The sequence below is a fragment of the Coregonus lavaretus genome (assembly GCF_964263955.1).
Source record: "Coregonus lavaretus genome assembly, chromosome: 13".
NCBI classification, from domain to species: domain Eukaryota; kingdom Metazoa; phylum Chordata; class Actinopteri; order Salmoniformes; family Salmonidae; genus Coregonus; species Coregonus lavaretus.
In genome coordinates, this window is record NC_140000.1 from 18029265 (window position 1) to 18046707 (window position 17443).

General features: G+C 42.2%; 2 protein-coding genes across 3 annotated transcripts in view; both read left to right on the plus strand.

Annotated features, from left to right (window-relative positions):
• LOC311139390 overlaps window positions 1-8663 on the plus strand; it is a 29550-nt gene extending 20887 nt beyond the window's left edge. The window contains exons 7-21 of one of the 2 annotated variants that reach the window (XM_084174259.1): window positions 163-252; window positions 448-582; window positions 2990-3066; window positions 3222-3294; window positions 3492-3607; window positions 3716-3741; window positions 3918-4055; window positions 6272-6381; window positions 6490-6585; window positions 6681-6764; window positions 6975-7101; window positions 7420-7525; window positions 7660-7842; window positions 8003-8077; window positions 8206-8663. In XM_084174259.1, coding sequence (XP_084030385.1) covers window positions 198-252; window positions 448-582; window positions 2990-3066; window positions 3222-3294; window positions 3492-3607; window positions 3716-3741; window positions 3918-4055; window positions 6272-6381; window positions 6490-6585; window positions 6681-6764; window positions 6975-7101; window positions 7420-7525; window positions 7660-7842; window positions 8003-8077; window positions 8206-8289 — 1485 coding nt within the window. In that variant the 5' untranslated portion in view covers window positions 163-197 and the 3' untranslated portion in view covers window positions 8290-8663. Of the gene's footprint in view, window positions 1-162; window positions 253-447; window positions 583-2305; window positions 2415-2989; window positions 3067-3221; window positions 3295-3491; window positions 3608-3715; window positions 3742-3917; window positions 4056-6271; window positions 6382-6489; window positions 6586-6680; window positions 6765-6974; window positions 7102-7419; window positions 7526-7659; window positions 7843-8002; window positions 8078-8205 lie in introns of those variants that run through there. The other variant, XM_084174260.1, reaches the window with a different exon arrangement.
• A 1294-nt stretch (window positions 8664-9957) lies between these two features.
• Window positions 9958-17277, plus strand: LOC311139093 (squalene monooxygenase-like). The gene is made up of 11 exons (XM_084173976.1): window positions 9958-10599; window positions 10985-11240; window positions 11605-11782; window positions 12014-12110; window positions 12316-12429; window positions 12603-12774; window positions 13086-13181; window positions 13548-13690; window positions 14156-14252; window positions 14557-14644; window positions 15520-17277. The coding sequence occupies exons 1-11, from the start codon at window positions 10324-10326 to the stop codon at window positions 15710-15712; spliced, it is 1710 nt and encodes a 569-aa protein (XP_084030102.1). The 5' UTR covers window positions 9958-10323; the 3' UTR covers window positions 15713-17277.
• The last annotated feature ends 166 nt before the right edge of the window (window positions 17278-17443 follow it).

Consider the following 17443-nt stretch of genomic DNA (forward strand, 5'->3'; position numbering starts at 1 on the left):
TAACTGTTGTTATATGTTTAGGATGATATATTTCTGAGGCACCATGATAACTGTTGTTATATGTTTATGGTGATATATTCATGAGGCACTATGATAACTGTTGTTATATGTTTATGGTGATATATTTCTGAGGCACTATGATAACTGTTGTTATATGTTTAGGGTGATATATTTCTGAGGCACTATGATAAGGGGCCATGCAGGAACAAGCTGGGCCACTCCCGAGCCTCCGTCATGTGGAACAGAACACAGGTGAGGTGACTCTTCTTATTATACACCCTAGTAACCCAGGAAACCTGTGTTTTGCTATATCAACTTTTCTTGTATGCCTGAATCAACAGTCATTGGCCTGACATTTTGTATGTGACATTCACAATTATTGGCCTCCTGCTAAACACCCTGTGTGTGTGTGTGTGTGTGTGCGTGTGAACCCTTTCCTCTTGGCAGGTGGTGGGCATCCTGGTTGGCGTCAGTGTAATCATGCTGGTGGCCTCGCCTCTCCTCCTGCTGGCTTCGCCCTGCATCCTGTGCTGCCTGTGCAAGCCCTGCCGAGGCAACAAGAAGAGGAGGAGGAAGAAAGAGGTAACACAGACAGACATACAGCCAGAACCCAGCCCCACCAAGTCATAAAGAGAGACTGCTTCTACTTATTCTCACCACGGTCTGGGAATGGATCCATTCAGTCAATTCAGGAACTGATTTTAATTCATGAATGGAAAAATCTTCATTGAAAAGAATGGCTTAATTTTCAACTCATTCATTGAATTTGAAATAATGTATTGAATTGACAGAATTGAAAAACTGGCTAGTACCCCGATTCCCACCGTCTCACACACATACAGTACATGACCACTGTCTACCACCCTCATGTTTCAAACGTCATGATGCCAAACCAGTCTTGTTAGGTGCACAAGTGCCTCCATCCTACAGTGCCTGGTATTTGGTGATATTTGTTTTGCCTTCCATTATATTATGCAAAAATGTGTGTTGTTTATGAAATGAACAACTGTAAGTAACATAGGAAAAATCCTTAACCAATGAAAAACATTGTTTCATTATGTGCTATGGAAACTGCATTGTTTACTGGGAGAAAAATGTGGACGTTCCAAATGGCACCCTATTCCCTACATAGTGCACTACCTTTGACCAGGCCCTGTGTGAGAGTGTGATTTGAAGGAGTCAGGCGCAGGAGGGTAAATCACCGAATACAGAGTTTATTCCGTAGGACACAGTTACGCTGGATAGCGTCAACAAAATACCGGCACACGGGGAACAATATCCCTGGAAATACAAGGTACGGGTAGCTCAATCGAGCTACACTCAACTCACAAATAACAATCACCCACAAGGACAAGGGGGGCAGAGGGAACAATTATACATGTACTAATGAGGGGATATGAACCAGGTGTGTGTAATTGACAAGACAAGACAAATGGAATGATGAGATATGGAGCGGCAGTAGCTAGTAGGCCGGTGACGATGAACGCCGAAGCCTGCCCGAACAAGGAGGGGAGGCAGCTTCGGAGGAAGTCGTGACACCCTGGTCAAAGGTTGTGCACTATAATGGGAATATGGTGCCATTTTGGAAGTAACCAATGATATAGGGCTTTAAAGGTGCACATATAAATATTTTCTGCTGCTGACAGATGTTAGTGTTTCCACCTGGTATTCCAGACCAAATTTCTGATGGACTGTGTACTACTACTACTATAATGTATGTAAATATGTATTTATGGAAGTGTGTATATGGTGTCGTCTTGTTTCTACTTTTTTCGTTGATGTTTCTGCATCAGATATTTTGTAAAATATCCATTGTAATTGAAATAAACATCAGATATTGAACATGCCCTGGCTGCATAATATTATGTTTCTTTGACAAGTCTGTAGGCCTACTTTTTTAAATGTTTGTTTGCACATTGTTATATAATCTTGTTTTACCCTCATTTTTAACTTGACCTTTCTACATTCACCTAGTCATAGGCCTGGTTGTCTTCATAATTTTGCTTCTGAAGACTAGAACTATAGTAAATGGGGCCCTAAAGAGGGCGTACAATGTGAATGACGGCAATAATGTTGCAATGTATAGATAAGGCTATCAGACCCTAAATCTACCACGGAATTTGGGAATGACAGTTAGCTTTTACCAAAGAAGGCCGTGATAGAGCTGACTAGTTTGTACGGTTTGAAAGGCGGCTTGATGCAGTCAAACGGGACCAAAAGATACTATTTTGACAAAAATCTAAAGCGGTTGGTGTTCTGCTGGATACCAGAGACACCTTGTGGTGGATGTGAAGATTGTGCTTCTTATTTTCGATCAAGACGAAGTGGAAGTGGAACTTCAAGGGGAAAACTCACAGATGATCTGAAGTTCTTAAAAGTATTTGACATGGCTACGGAAACAGAATTGTTTGCTGGTAATCATTCATTGCTTCAAGTATAGCACACTTCTTCCTCAATGTCGGTTTTATATAGGCTTTAAGTAAGTGGCAATTGACCGCTAAGAACTCTGCAAACAAGAGTTGAGATTGGAAGTTTCATGCATTCACAAAATAATAACTGCATTTTTTAATTAATTTGTTTAACCCCATTTTCAAAGGTAACGTTTTATTTTTGCTTGACAGCACACGTCGTTCTGTTAGAACGACACGTCAATCTGTTAATGGAATAGTCTAAACTGAATCCTTGGGACGTTCCATGAACGCTTCAATGTGATCTCTGGTGGACGACAGACTACGAGCATGAGCATTTGACCAAATTATGTGAGATCAGTGCTTGACTTGGACTGAAATAGGTGCCGGTACTCATGTTGGGTGCCGGTAGTGTTTATATTTAGATGCAGGAGCTCCACAATACCTTTGAGCTAATATTCTATAAGAGGAACAGGAGCTCGAGCAGTATAACATTTGAGGTGCGGTACACAGCTCCTGTCCAAATCAATCACTGTGCGATATTTTAGTTCTGGGTTAACCGAGATCAATGTATCACACAGGTATTCCGAAGATTCCATATGTACCCGACGCTGGAGCTCGAGACGTCTTGTGTTTCAAACACTACAGTGCAGAAGAAGTAGGTGTGGCAAACTTGAAAAAAGAGCTGTGTGTGTGTCATGGAAATATCTGTTGTCTTCCTGTTGCACAGTGAGACTCTACCTCCTTTACACACCTGAATGATCCCGCCTGAGGTTTTCCCAGCAGGCTTCATGTAACTGTTTACCTGTGCAGGTGCTGCTGGGCAGAAAGATGGAGGACTGGCTGAGATTCTCAGTCTGTTACTGGCACTCCTTCTGTGGGACTGGTAATGAATGTTCACTAACACACATTGATTGCTTCAGGTCACTCTCATTTATACTGTACATAGACTACAGAAACATTTGCACATTTAATCCAATAAAGCACTGTCTCTTTCAATAGAAACAACCCCAATCTCTCATCATGGGTCTGTCATGATGACTTCATGTGTATTCTGTTTTCCTCCATTCCACCCACCACCAGGTGCTGACCCTTTTGGGTTCCAGACACTACACAGACCCTGGAATGAGGGTGCTACCCCCATGGAATGTGCCAAGAAGAGACTCCATGCAGCCTTTGAGTTCTTCACCAAACTTGGTGTGAGTGAACTTCCACTCAAATACTGTACCTTTAATACTTTATGTCTTTTAGAATGTACTGCTTTTTTTTATATAAACCATATTGATTCATGTGTATGTTCGTTTCAGGTGAAGTACTACACCTTTCATGACAGGTATTGTCTCTTTGTTCCTACAGAATCAAATCAATTGATCTTCGGTAGAGAGACATGGATAGAGTGGCCGTTTATGCCTTAAAGAAGTTGCACCCATCCAAGATGCTTGTTCTCTCACTCATGGTCATTGTACACTAACTGATCTATGTTACCCTCCTATCCATCCTGTTGTATAGGGACATGTCCCCTGAGGGCAGCACTCTGGAGGAGTCCAACAGGAACCTGGATGAGATGACAGACCTGGCCCTGCAGCTGCAGATTAGGACTGGGGTCAAGGTGCTGTGGGTCACCTGCAACCTGTTCGCTCACTCAAGGTCAGCTTTCCTCATCAACCTTAGTCATCTTTACACTCCAAAGTTTTGTCAGTTGTTTTCACACCTCAAAGTGGAAGAGATTATAATTTGTTGTAGGCTGTATAATACAGGATATATTGTATATTGCTAGCTACAGTTGAAGTCGGAAGTTTACATACACCTTAGCCAAATATATTTAAACTCAGTTTTTCACAATTCCTGACATTTAATCCTAGTGAAAATTCCCTGTCTTAGGTCAGTTAGGATCACCACTTTATTTTAAGAATGTGAAATGTTAGAATAATAGTAGAGAGATTGATTTCTTTCAGCTTTTATTTCTTTCATCACATTCCCAGTGGGTCAGAAGTTTACATTCACTCAGTTTGTATTTGGTAGCATTGCCTTTAAATTGTTTTACTTGGGTCAAACTTTTCAGGTAGCCTTCCACAAGCTTCCCACCATAAGTTGGGTGAATTTTGGCCCATTCCTCCTGACAGAGCTACTGTAACTGAGTCAGGTTTGTAGGCCTCCTTGCTCGCACACGCTTTTTCAGTTCTGCCCACACATTTTCTATAGGATTGAGGTCAAAGCTTTGTGATGGCAAGTATGCTTGGGGTCATTGTCCATTTGGAAGAGCCATTTGCGACCAAGCTTTAACTTCCTGACTGATGTCTTGAGATGTTGCTTCAATATATCCACATAAGTTCCCTTCCTCATGATGCCATCTATTTTGTGAAGTGCACCAGTCCCTTCTGCAGCAAAGCACCCCCACAGCATGATGCTGCCATCCCTGTGCTTCACGGTTGGGATGGTGTTCTTCGGCTTGCAAGCATCCCCCTTTTTCCTCCAAACATAACGATGGTCATTATGGCCAAACAGTTCTATTTTTGTTTCATCAGACCAGAGTACATTTCTCCAAAAAGTACGGTCTTTGTCCCCATGTGCAGTTGCAAACCGTAGTCTGGCTTTTTTATGGCGGTTTTGGAGCAGTGCCTTCTTCCTTGCTGAGCGGCCTTTCAGGTTATGTTGATATAGGACTCGTTTTACTGTGGATATAGATACTTTTGTACCTGTTTCCTCCAGCATCTTCACAAGGTCCTTTGCTGCTGTTCTGGGATTGATTTGCACTTTTCGCACCAAAGTACGTTCATCTCTAGGAGACAGAACGCGTCTCCTTCCTGAGTGGTATGACGGCAGCGTGGTCCCATGGTGTTTATACTTGCGTACTATTGTTTGTATGAACGTGGTACCTTCAGGCGTTTGGAATTTGCTTCCAAGGATGAACCAGACTTGTGGAGGTCTACAATTTCTTTTCTGAGGTCTTGGCTGATTTCTTTAGATTTTCCCATGATGTCAAGCAAAGAGGCACTGAGTTTGAAGGTAGGCCTTGAAATACATCCACAGGTACACCACCAATTGACTCAAATGAGCTTCTAAAGCCATTACATCATTTTCTGGAATTTTCCAAGCTGTTTAAAGGCACAGTGAACTTAGTGTATGTAAACTTCTGACCCACTGTAATTGTGATACAGTGAATTATAAGTGAATTAATCTGTCTGTAAACAATTGTTGGAAAAATTACTTGTGACATTGTCACGACTTCCGCCGAGGCTGCCTCCCCTTCTTGTTCGAGCAGGTTTCGGCATTCGTCGTCACCGGCTTACTAGCTACTGCCGATCCCATTCTCATCACTCCACTTGTCTTGTCTTGTCAATCACACTCACCTGGTGCTCATTCCCATAATTAGTATGTGTATAAGTGTTCCCTCTGTTCCCCTTGTCTTTGTGAGTGATTGTTTCATTGTGAGAGCGAGTAGCTCGGTTGAGCTACTCTTCCATTTGTTATTGCCAAGGTGGAATTCTCCCTTGTGATAGTTTCGTTTTGACGCTGGGTGCGTTTTATTTATGTAACGGAATAAACTCTGGACTTCGGTATTTTACCTGCGCCTGACTCCTTCATTCACACCTCGTCACAGACATGCACAAAGTAGATGTCCTAACCGACTTGCCAAAACTATAGTTTGTTAACAAGAAATTTGTGGAGTGGTTGAAAAACTAGTTTTAATGACTCCAACCTAAGTTTATGTAAACTTCCGACTTCAACTGTATATGCATTGTTTTTCACAATATTTATGTCTAATTGTCCGTATTTCACGATGAAGCCATCTCTTTGCCATCCGACTTGTAGCCTACATTTCCTTTTTTTAATGAATTTGTTATTTATTGCCAATACCATAGGTACATGAATGGAGCAGCGACCAACCCTGACTGCCATGTTTTGGCCTTTGCTGGGGCCCAGGTGAAGAAAGGACTGGATGTAGCCAAGAAGCTGGGAGCAGAGAACTTTGGTGAGATGAGAGAATAAATGAATGTCTCATAATGAACCACCATTATTTCACTGATCCTGTCGTTGCCACCACCTAACCTGGTTCATGTATTTTTGTCTCCTTGTGCAGTCTTCTGGGGCGGCAGGGAGGGTTTTTACTCGATACACAACACTGATGTTGCCGCTGAACTGAAACATATGGCAAACTTTTTCAAAATGGTTGTCAGTAAGTAGCTAGCACTACTGTGTGTAATACATTGTTACCATAATACTGTACCAACCATTTGCAGATGATAACCTGATTGTGTTATTGTATATCAGAGTACAAGGAGAAGATAGGGTTGAAGTGCCAGTTCCTCATTGAACCCAAGCCCAAAGAGCCATGCAAACATCAGTATGACTATGGTAAGGCTTTTGGGTGTATAACACAACATTAACATAATGTACACATTGTAAGGATATACTATGTGGTTACTGTTGAACTATGGAAGCCCTCAATAGTCAGTTTATCTGCATTACGAACCACATCTAACAATTAGATGCTATAAAATCTCTGATGCCTTTAATTTCCATGTTACATCTCTTTGTACATGTTGCTGTTTCACCTTTATATAGATGCCATGAGTGTCATAGGCTTCCTGAAGCACTATGAACTGGACAGCCACTTCAAGCTGAACATCGAACCCAACCACACCACTCTGGCTGGGCATTCCTATGAACACGACGTCGTCATGGCCTCTGTGTAAGTCGCCATGTTGACTTTCACATGTTGCCCAATCCCAAACCGACCCCCTATCCCCTGCTCTCTACCTCGATGGACTTGTGTAGGTCTGAAGAGATTGGATAGGTCGAATCAATATGTTAATGCTCCACCTTGCCCTCTGATAGGGTAGAGTAATGATAGGGGAGGTATAATTTTCACCATATTTCTTACACCTTTCAGAAGTTCATAGGGGGTAGGGGCTAGTGGTCTTTTTTGGATTGGGTGGTTGACGTCATTCCTGGTAATCTGGATGTTCCAGTCCAGTTAATCTAATAAACCTGTTGTTCTGGTGTGTAGGTTTGGCATGCTGGGCTCTGTGGACTCCAACACGGGTTCTCCTGACCTGGGCTGGGACACAGACCAGTTCCCCATGGACATCAGGAACACCACCATGATCATGAAGGTGACGTAGAAGATAATGTACGCACACACACACACAATTACTAATAAATATCAGTTATTTTATGACGATACCTATCAAATATCAGAACGTCAGCAGAAAGAACATAAGAAAATGTATTGTTCTATCCTCCCCAGACTGTGATAGAGCAGGGTGGTCTGCAGCCGGGGGGTCTGAACTTCGATGCTAAGGTGCGTAGAGAGTCCACGGACCTGGAGGACCTGTTCATAGCCCACATCGGAGCTATGGACGCCTTCGCACGCGGCCTGAGGAACGCCGTCAGGATCATAGAGGAAGGAGTTGTCACCAGCATGGTCAAGGTACTAAGACAATATATACATTCTAATATTCATTCATTCATGCACTTAACCTTATTTACCAGGTATGTTGGCATTGGAAGGAGACAAAATGTACTATATGTGCTAAAGAATGCTTATGTATTAGCTAGCTATATAACACAACATCGCTGTCTTCTGACAGGAGCGCTACATGAGCTTCAGCCATGGGATTGGTCAGAAAGTAGAGGATGGCAGCGCCTCATTGGAGGAGCTGGAGGTGAGGTCACTAGTGGAATAACAATGTAGTACCATCTCTATAGCAGTCATGTGTTTGTAACAAGGCTGTTGTTTCAATGTCTACCAAATCAGTATATGTTAATGGGAGTTTTTGTTGTTTATTCTCAGGACTTTGTCAAGCAAAATGGGGAGCCCAAAGTCACATCAGGCAAACAGGAGAAATATGAAACAGTCTTTAACCACTACCTGTGAAGACATGTGGTGAAGACTTGTTTGACCATGAAACCCCTTGTCCTGAGTGGTATAGTGTCCATCCAGACCTTTCATAATCTTATGCTTACACAGTGTTATAGTTTCACGTGACTAACTATTAATACAGTTATAGTATACAAAATTAATCAGTGCAGGAGTCTTGTGAATGTGGACTATTTTAATGCACACTCCTGTAATGTTGACATATGATTAGATTGTGAGGCCATCAATGGTAAAGACCAGAAATATGCATTAAATGGAGTTAAAATGACATGGCATTTCAAATACTGAATGAATTAAGGAATTAATTAATTGATCACTGATCGATTGGTATAATTTTTCATACTGGAGTTGAATAAAAATAAGCAAACCCTATTGTGTCAGTGCTTTGCATTATTATGATATTTATGAAAATAAATATATATAGCATTGCTACTTAGCTTCTAATGTTAGAGTAACACTAAAAGAGTTGATGTCCGTGTAAGTCTTGGCAAAAAAGAAAAAATACTTTCAAAAAAACGTTATACAATATTTAATAAGGCTGCCCAACATAAACTAAGATGCCCTCAGAAATAAAATACATGTTTGTATTGATATCCGCACAATCCTACTTATCTACATAATCACCCGAAGGCAAAATACCGGTATGTAACACAATCCTTAATAGTGTTATTTCCTATGTCTGGCAAAAAAGTACTGACTGTGAACCGGATTGGTAACTTCCTCAGTAGCATGTAAAATTGTAGACGGATAGACCCCTTTCCAGTATATGACACACTGACAGTAAAAAAGCTGCCGCATTAAACAAAATAACTTTTTGGGGTTCTCATACGCTTACAATGATGTTTTGATTCTTGCTTGAACAGTCTCTAAGATTATATTTGGTTGTGATCTTTGCAAATGAACTATTTTGGATGTAGCAGTTGTTAGCTAGAATGCTAACGCTCATTGATATAAGCCAGGGTTCTTCAATTCCGGTCCTGGAGGGCCGAAACACTTCTGTTTTTTTATTTCTACCTGGTAGTTAATTGCACTCACCTGGTGTCCCAGGTCTGAATTAGCCCCTGATTAGAAGGAGAGGATGAAAAACAGAGGTGTTTCGGCCCTCCAGGACCGGAATTGAGAAGAACCCTGATATAGGCTGTAGCAAAAGCTAGCCAAAGAGCCATTTTACTGGTTACATTTACATTTACGTCATTTAGCAGACGCTCTTATCCAGAGCGACTTACAGTGAAGTTGAAGTGTTTTTTAAGTATAATGCAGTTGATTTGCGATCATGTCACAAATATTATATTAAGTAGGACATTCATACAAGGCTTAAAATCTAATCATAATCCAAAAGTAGTATGAAATGCACTCATAAGCAACATGTAAATAGAGGCTTTCCCCCCTGTGTTCTATAAGAACTTCCCATTGTTCTGCCACCAACTTGCGCACATCGCCCTCGTGCGGCAATGTTTGCAAGCACAGAAACGGTTCTATGACACCTTTCCAGTGACATCATATCATACTATCCTCTCTCAGCCAGCGCTCCAACCAGCAGCCGAGGATTGGCCAATGGCCAGATAGCGTGAGCTCTGCTCACGGATGTGCTGTTCCTGATTGGACGGTTCAGATACAGAGAGGGCGGGACACCAAACCTGCGAACCCGAAGTTCCTACCTATCTCATTATCATAACATATTTAGCATCCTCTGACACCATCTGAAATATCTGGTGGAATAATTGTCATGGGTTTGGATACTTTTCTTTTGGATTAACGGATATTACTAGGCCTACGATCTGCTAAAGCATCTAAAATAGGATGCTCAATAGTCTATGCCTATAGATATAATATTTGTTATTTCTGAAATAGTAATTGCTGAACTGTGCTGTGATTTTATTGCGCACTTTATTCTATTCCATGATCTAGGCTACTTTTTGTTTTGGGAATATAGTTTCAGGTTGTAGGTTAGGAAACATTCTGAGCAGTGATAATTTATTGAATGAGTTAGCCTATTCATTTCAAGTAGCCTATTATAATAATATAATAAAGATGTGGACTTTTCTTGGAATTGCAAGTTTCACCTACATTTATAAGAAATGCGACGCAGTTTTGGAGTATGCTCACAAAGAGATAATCCTGGCGGCTGTAGTGTTCTTGGCAGTGGGGATGCTGCTATCCTATGTCAGGTACCACGGACATACATTCAAGGTACCCCAAATTCTACAATTACCGCTGGAACTTTTATTATCCCTACCGGTCATCAATACATTTATACCGAAACCCTCAGCTGTCAGGCACAGGAGTGGAGAGAGCGCTTCAAAGAAGGTGAGCAATAATAACTGTACAATCTGTTGAAGACCAAAAACCAGAAATAAGCATGTAGATTATTATTATTCTCACCCGTTGGCCTACTTCAGTATACACTATATACAATAAAATAGTGTCCAATTATAGTGCAATTATATATTTTTTAACCTTCTATGGGTAAGTACCATTGAGACCTGCAGATCTGTGTTTATTTAAATCTCAAACAATTCTTTGAATGTTCATCATTGTTTGAGATTTAACAGAACACCTCTAATGAAGCCTTTTTGTTATAGCAAACCATACACCTTTTCAATCACCATTGCAAAGTACCATGAACATGCCCATTTAATGATTTAAATTCGTTTCTGTCTCTCCCCACCCTCCTCGCTTTCTCTCCAAACAGGGAGGTGGCAGGAGGAAACGAGTGGCTTCCTCAGGCATGGAGAGCCCCCCAGCAGCAGGTGACTCTCCTGCATCTCAGGAGCCAGATGTGATCATCGTAGGGGCGGGAGTCCTGGGGTCGGCCATGGCTGCAGTGCTGGCCCGGGACGGCCGGAGGGTCACTGTGATAGAGAGGGACCTGAAGGAGCCTGACAGGATAGTGGGGGAGCTGCTGCAGCCTGGTGGATACAGGGCCCTGAGAGAACTGGGAATGGAGGGTGAGTGGTCTCTGGAGCATGGACTAGAGATCTTTTAGCGTGGGGTCTACGTGTAAAAAGGTGATAGCGTGGGGCAAACGACCAATGGGCTGACTCGCAACAAGCCCTTGCATTAAATGGGGGCTGTGCTCAACGAACAAGGCTCACTGCAGGACCTATTTAGGGCTTTTGACAACTTAATAAAGGCTTTATAAGTTGTTGTTTGTTTAAAGTGGGACCAAACAAACTGTTGCAAAGACACCTAGACGTCCAAGCCCCTATGTAATGTAAAGACATTCCTTTTTGCCACAGACTAAAGGCCTGAGTTGAATGCATAATGAAAAGTGTTGCATCACCCTTGCCTAACCCTGGGCTCTCCTCTCAGGTTCGGTGGAGGGGCTGGATGCCCACGTGGTGAACGGCTATGTGATTCATGACATCGAGAGCAGCACAGAGGTGGAGATCCCATATCCCCAGGCAGACAGCAGTATCCAGTGTGGCAGGGCCTTCCACCACGGACGCTTTATCATGGGCCTGCGCAGAGTCGCGCTCGCTGAGCCAAAGTAAGTCTGGGAGGGAACCTGCACTATACCTGTTGGACATATCATTACTATCACTATGGCCACACGTTTTTTCCTGACCACATGACTTGACCAGGACCAACTCCAGGGTTTAGTTGTTATAGCCTGATTATGTTTTTCCTGGTCAGGTCATATGTTCAGAAGAACCCGGCTCTATTAATACCATCACTAGAACTACTGTTTCTTAATAGCTGGTACTTTGCTCTCCCCTAGTGTTACGTTCATAGAAGGCACTGTGTCCAGCCTGGAGGAAGAGGATGACTGTGTGACAGGAGTGCAGTACAGGGACAAGGAGACAGGAGACACAAAGGTAAACTCTAAGCTTGTGATGCAGCTTATACTTTGGTACTCTACAGATAGCCGTTGCTGTGTAAAATAGCCCCATGCTGATACTCACAATTACACTTGACAGTATTTACACCTATTGATTAGCAATTCACCAGGATCCATTGATAAGACAAGCAGTGTAACAGATGTGTTTTTAACTGATGTAATTGTGTTAACCTGTCCCATAGGAGGTCCATGCAGCAGTAACTGTAGTAGCTGACGGCTGTTTCTCAAAGTTCAGGAAGAGCCTGGTAGCTGGGAAGGCCCAGACCTCCTCTCACTTTGTTGGATGCATCATGAAGGTTTGTTCAAGTATTATGTTGAATGAATGAATGAATGAATGAATGAATGAATGAATGAATGAATGAATGAATGAATGAGCAAATCAATGAGTCGACCGACCGACCAACCAAACAATTAGTAAAATGCAGTCAGACTAATGTATTTCCTTTCTGTCCTCTCCTGTCGTGGTCAGAACTCTCCCCAGTTCAAGCCCCACCATGCTGAGCTGGTCCTGGCCAACCCCAGCCCTGTCCTTATCTACCAGATCTCCTCCTCAGACACCAGGGTACTGGTGGACATCAGGGGAGAGATGCCCAGGAACCTCACCGAGTACATGGCTGAGAAAATACACCCACAACTACCAGGTAAGGGATTTAGGGTATACACTATAGAGATTTAAACAGTATAGCTTTCCCATGTGTTCAACATCCTTTACATTGTATGGAGGGATGGAAGGATGGCCTTGGGCCTTGTGAGACTTAAGGGCAAACTAACCATATCCACCACCAATGTATAGCACCCACATGACTATGTGCTTGAGAGCTTCAACACATGAAAAGTAAATGACGGCATTATGGGTTGACGTTCACTCTATGTTGATTAAAATTCTTTATCCACCCATCTTTGTGGTGATGAATGTGTGACCTCTGACCTGGCTCTGTTGTCTCTTCTCTAGAACACCTAAAAGAGCCGTTCATGGTGGCTCTGCAGAATGACCGGCTGAGGTCTATGCCAGCAAGCTTCCTGCCTCCGTCCCCAGTCAACAAGCCAGGTAGGACACTAGTACTGACCACAGTGTTGGGCTGTGTCCCAAAGGGCAAATGGAATAGGGTCCCATTTGGAACGCATCCTTGGAGAGTTTAATGTTGGCTGTGTGGAGTCTCTACCACCATTATAGCATGACAGAGAAACTTTCTCTCTTAAAACAGCAATAAACCTTGAAAGCCTCAAAATAAATACTAGACCAACTGCATTGCTCCATTTGTTATGTTCATTAACTGTATATTATTTTATCTTTAGCTAAGTAGATTGACCAGATCAGATATTTTGCTGAAAAAGATGGTCCCTCTAGCAGTGTATATGTGTGATGTTAGTGAGGTGAGGACTGGGGCTAACATGGGCCTTTGTCCTCTTCCAGGTGTGCTCCTACTGGGTGATGCCTACAACATGAGACACCCTCTGACCGGAGGAGGGATGAGTGTGGCCCTCAACGACGTCCTGATCTGGAGGAGCCTGATGAAGAACATCCCTGACCTGTACGACAACACAGCCATGCTCCAGGTAAACTCACATCCCTAATCTCATCCCCCTTTCTTATGATTATTACATTTACATTACATTTTGGTCATCTTATCCAGAGTGACTTACAGTCAGTATTATGTTAATGATTGGACAGTGGGTATTACAGAGAAGGGATAGGCAGTAGAGTGGTTCAGACAGAATGGCCAACCAGGGGGATATGTGGTCCGGAGTCAGCAGCGCTTCCACCAGACCAGACTCCACCACACACATTTTCACTGTCTGAATGGCCTTGGTTGGAATGTGTATTGTTGTTTTGTGGAATGTGGGTCCATATTGCATTGCAATCACCTGCTACCACAGAACGTTAGGGAGTTTTATGTGCGGCACAGGGCATATTGTTTCTGTAATCCACAGTGTTGTACTAGTGAAATGAATAGTTACAGAGCAATGTTAGGATATACTGTATAATGCTGAATGTTTTTCGTGTGTTTTTTAAAATAATAGGCAAAGAAAAAATTCCACTGGGAACGCAAGTCATCACATTCCTTTGTGGTGAATGTGTTGGCTCAAGCCCTGTATGAGTTGTTTGCTGCAACAGACAGTGAGTCTCCTTCTCTGTTCTTTTTTTCTGTCCTCTGCCAACACAGGATAGATAGAATAAGGTCATGTTTATGACAAGTCTTTAATTAAACTGTTACCAATGTCTCTACTTCAATCATTTGTTTTCTAACGGTCCAGTACTTCTCCTCAGTATAATTTATGTCTGTATACCTCAAATAACTGATAATAAACACTTAGCTAGGGCGATTAGGTGCTACACTGAGATATACTGTACCATTTAGCATAATGTCCTTCCTGACTGACATGTATATTCATATGAGCTGTTTGGTGTTTGTGTCTTTCAGATTCTCTCCACCAGCTGCGAAAGGCGTGCTTCCTTTACTTCAAGCTGGGTGGGGAGTGCATCAACGGTCCCATTGGTCTTCTATCAGTGTGAGTCTCACTAATGTGCTCGACACACTTCCAAAACTGTTACAGTTGATCCTTTACTGTGTATGTCATGTCAATGCAATATTCCCCATTCAAAAAATATGTATGTAAAATATTCACGTATAAACATTACACTGAGTGTACAGAACATTAGGAACACATTCCTATTATTGAGTTGCTCCCCCCCCTGCCCTCAGAACAGCCTCAATTTGTTAGGGCATTGATCCTACAAGGTGTTGAAAGTTTTCCACAGGGATGCTGGCCCATGTTGACTCCAATGCTTCCCACAGTTGTGTCAAGTTGGCTGGATGTCCTTTGGGTGGTGGACCATTCTTGATAAACACGGGAAACTGTTGAGCATGAAAAACCTAGCAGCGTTGCAGTACTTGACACACTCAAACCGATGCGCCTGGCACCTAATACCATACCCCTTTCATTGGAACTTCAATCTTTTGTTTTGCCCATTCACCCTCTGAATGGCACACATGCACAATCCATGTCTCAAGGCTTTAAAATCCTTCTTTAACCTGTCTCCTCCCCTTCATCTACACTGATTAAGTGGATTTAACAGGTGTCATTAATAAGGTATCATAGCTTTCATCTGGATTCACCTGGTCAGTCTATGTCATGGAAAGAGCAGGTGTTTCTAATGTTTTGTATACTCAGTGTATATAAATGTATACTGTACATGCACCTGTATTGACATTAGAGGACCACAATGGAAATAAGCCTTTGGCCCTTATTGTGTTTTTATCCTCAATAATTTGTTATGTATGTAATGTTGTCTCCAGCTTGGGCAGCCTACTACTATTAATGATCAAATTCCATCAATCAATAGTCTATGGTTCTAATTAACTCTCAATCCATTCTATACCCAGGTTGACGCCCCATCCGATGACTCTGATAGGACACTTCTTTGCCGTCGCCTTGTACGCCATCTACTACAGCTTCAAGTCTGAGTCGTGGCTCACCAAACCCCGGGCCTTATTCACGAGTGGAGCTATCCTGTACCGCGCCTGTACCGTCATGTTTCCCCTCATCTACTCTGAGTTGAAGTACCTGGTGTACTGAGCAGTGCTCTAATCTGAGCCCTAATCCGGTGGAACGCACACCAGCCTTAGACAACAGGGTCGTATTCATTAGTGCACAAACGTAGGAAAACATTTTGCAATGGAATACGAAGACAAGTTCAGGTTGTCCCCTACCCTGTTTCTGCCTGGTGTCTTCCATTTAGTTTCTAGTGAATACGACTCTGGTTTACTGAGCAGTGCCATCACTGACCCCCGGTGGAGAATACACACATCACCTGCCTTATGGTGACATGACATACAAACAGTACAGTGACCTAAAGATACACTATGGAAGTGTAGTTGTCAACTGTCAAGTCACATTTAGGCTGTATGTATGATTTATATGAAACCACTTAGTTTTAGGCCAACAATTTATGCTTTTACTCGTTGGGTGTGGGGAGGCATGCCACTTTCTGTCCAATTAAGTAATTTCTGGACAATGTTTCTGTCCATTTAGGCCAGGGATCCCTTTTTGGCTCAAGAGCACACCTAGAGGCAACAATTCTGTATAGCCTCTTTAATATTACACCATCCTATCATCACTATCAACAGGGATGTCTTCTGAGGACAGGGTCTAAATTGACAGTGACAATTATTATTTAGTAATGCCTTGCATATTCAGAATTTACATTACAACCATATAATTACATAGTGTAACAGACAATGCGTAATAAGAGGTTTGCATTAGCAACTCTTAATTGCAAATCTGACCATATAACCAGCTGAATATACAGTAGGACTGACTATAGGTGTCTGTCAAACCACTGATGCAAATTTCTTGTGGAAATTGAGCATGTGGACAAAAAATGTCCGTCCTGCTTGTAAACGACTGTGGTTGTCTTCTATCTTCTCTCTATGCCAATGACTTCTTTCAACCCGAAGCACTTATACTGTTGGTTCCCCCACATGAAGCGGAGTGTAAATGACGGCAAAAAAAAAACACAGTTGGCTGTTTGTCTACCCTTCCTCCAAACGGTGTCCTTATTTTGTTCTGAAAAAGTATGTTCCTTGTGCATTTGCAATTATATTTTAACTGTACATGTACAAACAAATTATAATGTATTGAACTGTTTATTGGTTCAAGTCAGATCGCCTGTCCTTAACTTTTGCCAAGTTATGGTTTTCCTGCCTTAAAAGTTTTTCTTCTTTACACATTGTGACAAGGGATTTTTTTCATGACACCTCTGGTACGTTCACTTCTTTAAAAGTCATTATTCAGTTGTGATCACCTGCTGGAATTAAAGCGTGACAAAATGCCTGTCTGAGGATTGCAGTGTTGAGCGCCACCTAGTGGACGCTCCAGTGTGCCTGGAGAAAGAAGAGAGGAGGGTTGCAACAGAAACAAATAGCACAATGAGATGGGAGCTGATTCAGGACCTGAGATAGTTGGATGGAGCCCAGCCCCAAAACAAGTCCCTGACCGATGGTCCACTGCTCCATCCATCTCTTCAGAGTTTAGGGAGGAATTCATGACAGAATTTTGCACTGTGTTAAGAATAATTACTTGTAATTATATTTTGTTTAATTTCTTGTTTAATAAATGAGCAATAATGGAGTTAAATATCATCATTTGGAGACTGATGTTTTATCTTTACCATCGACCCACTGATTTGTTTTTATTCAATAAAACTTTTTGCTAGATTAATGTTACTGAGGTGATGACCAATAGTCCTGAAAAGCACTAATACAAATGTCCACTAGGTGGCGCTCAATATACAATCAAAAAGTTAGT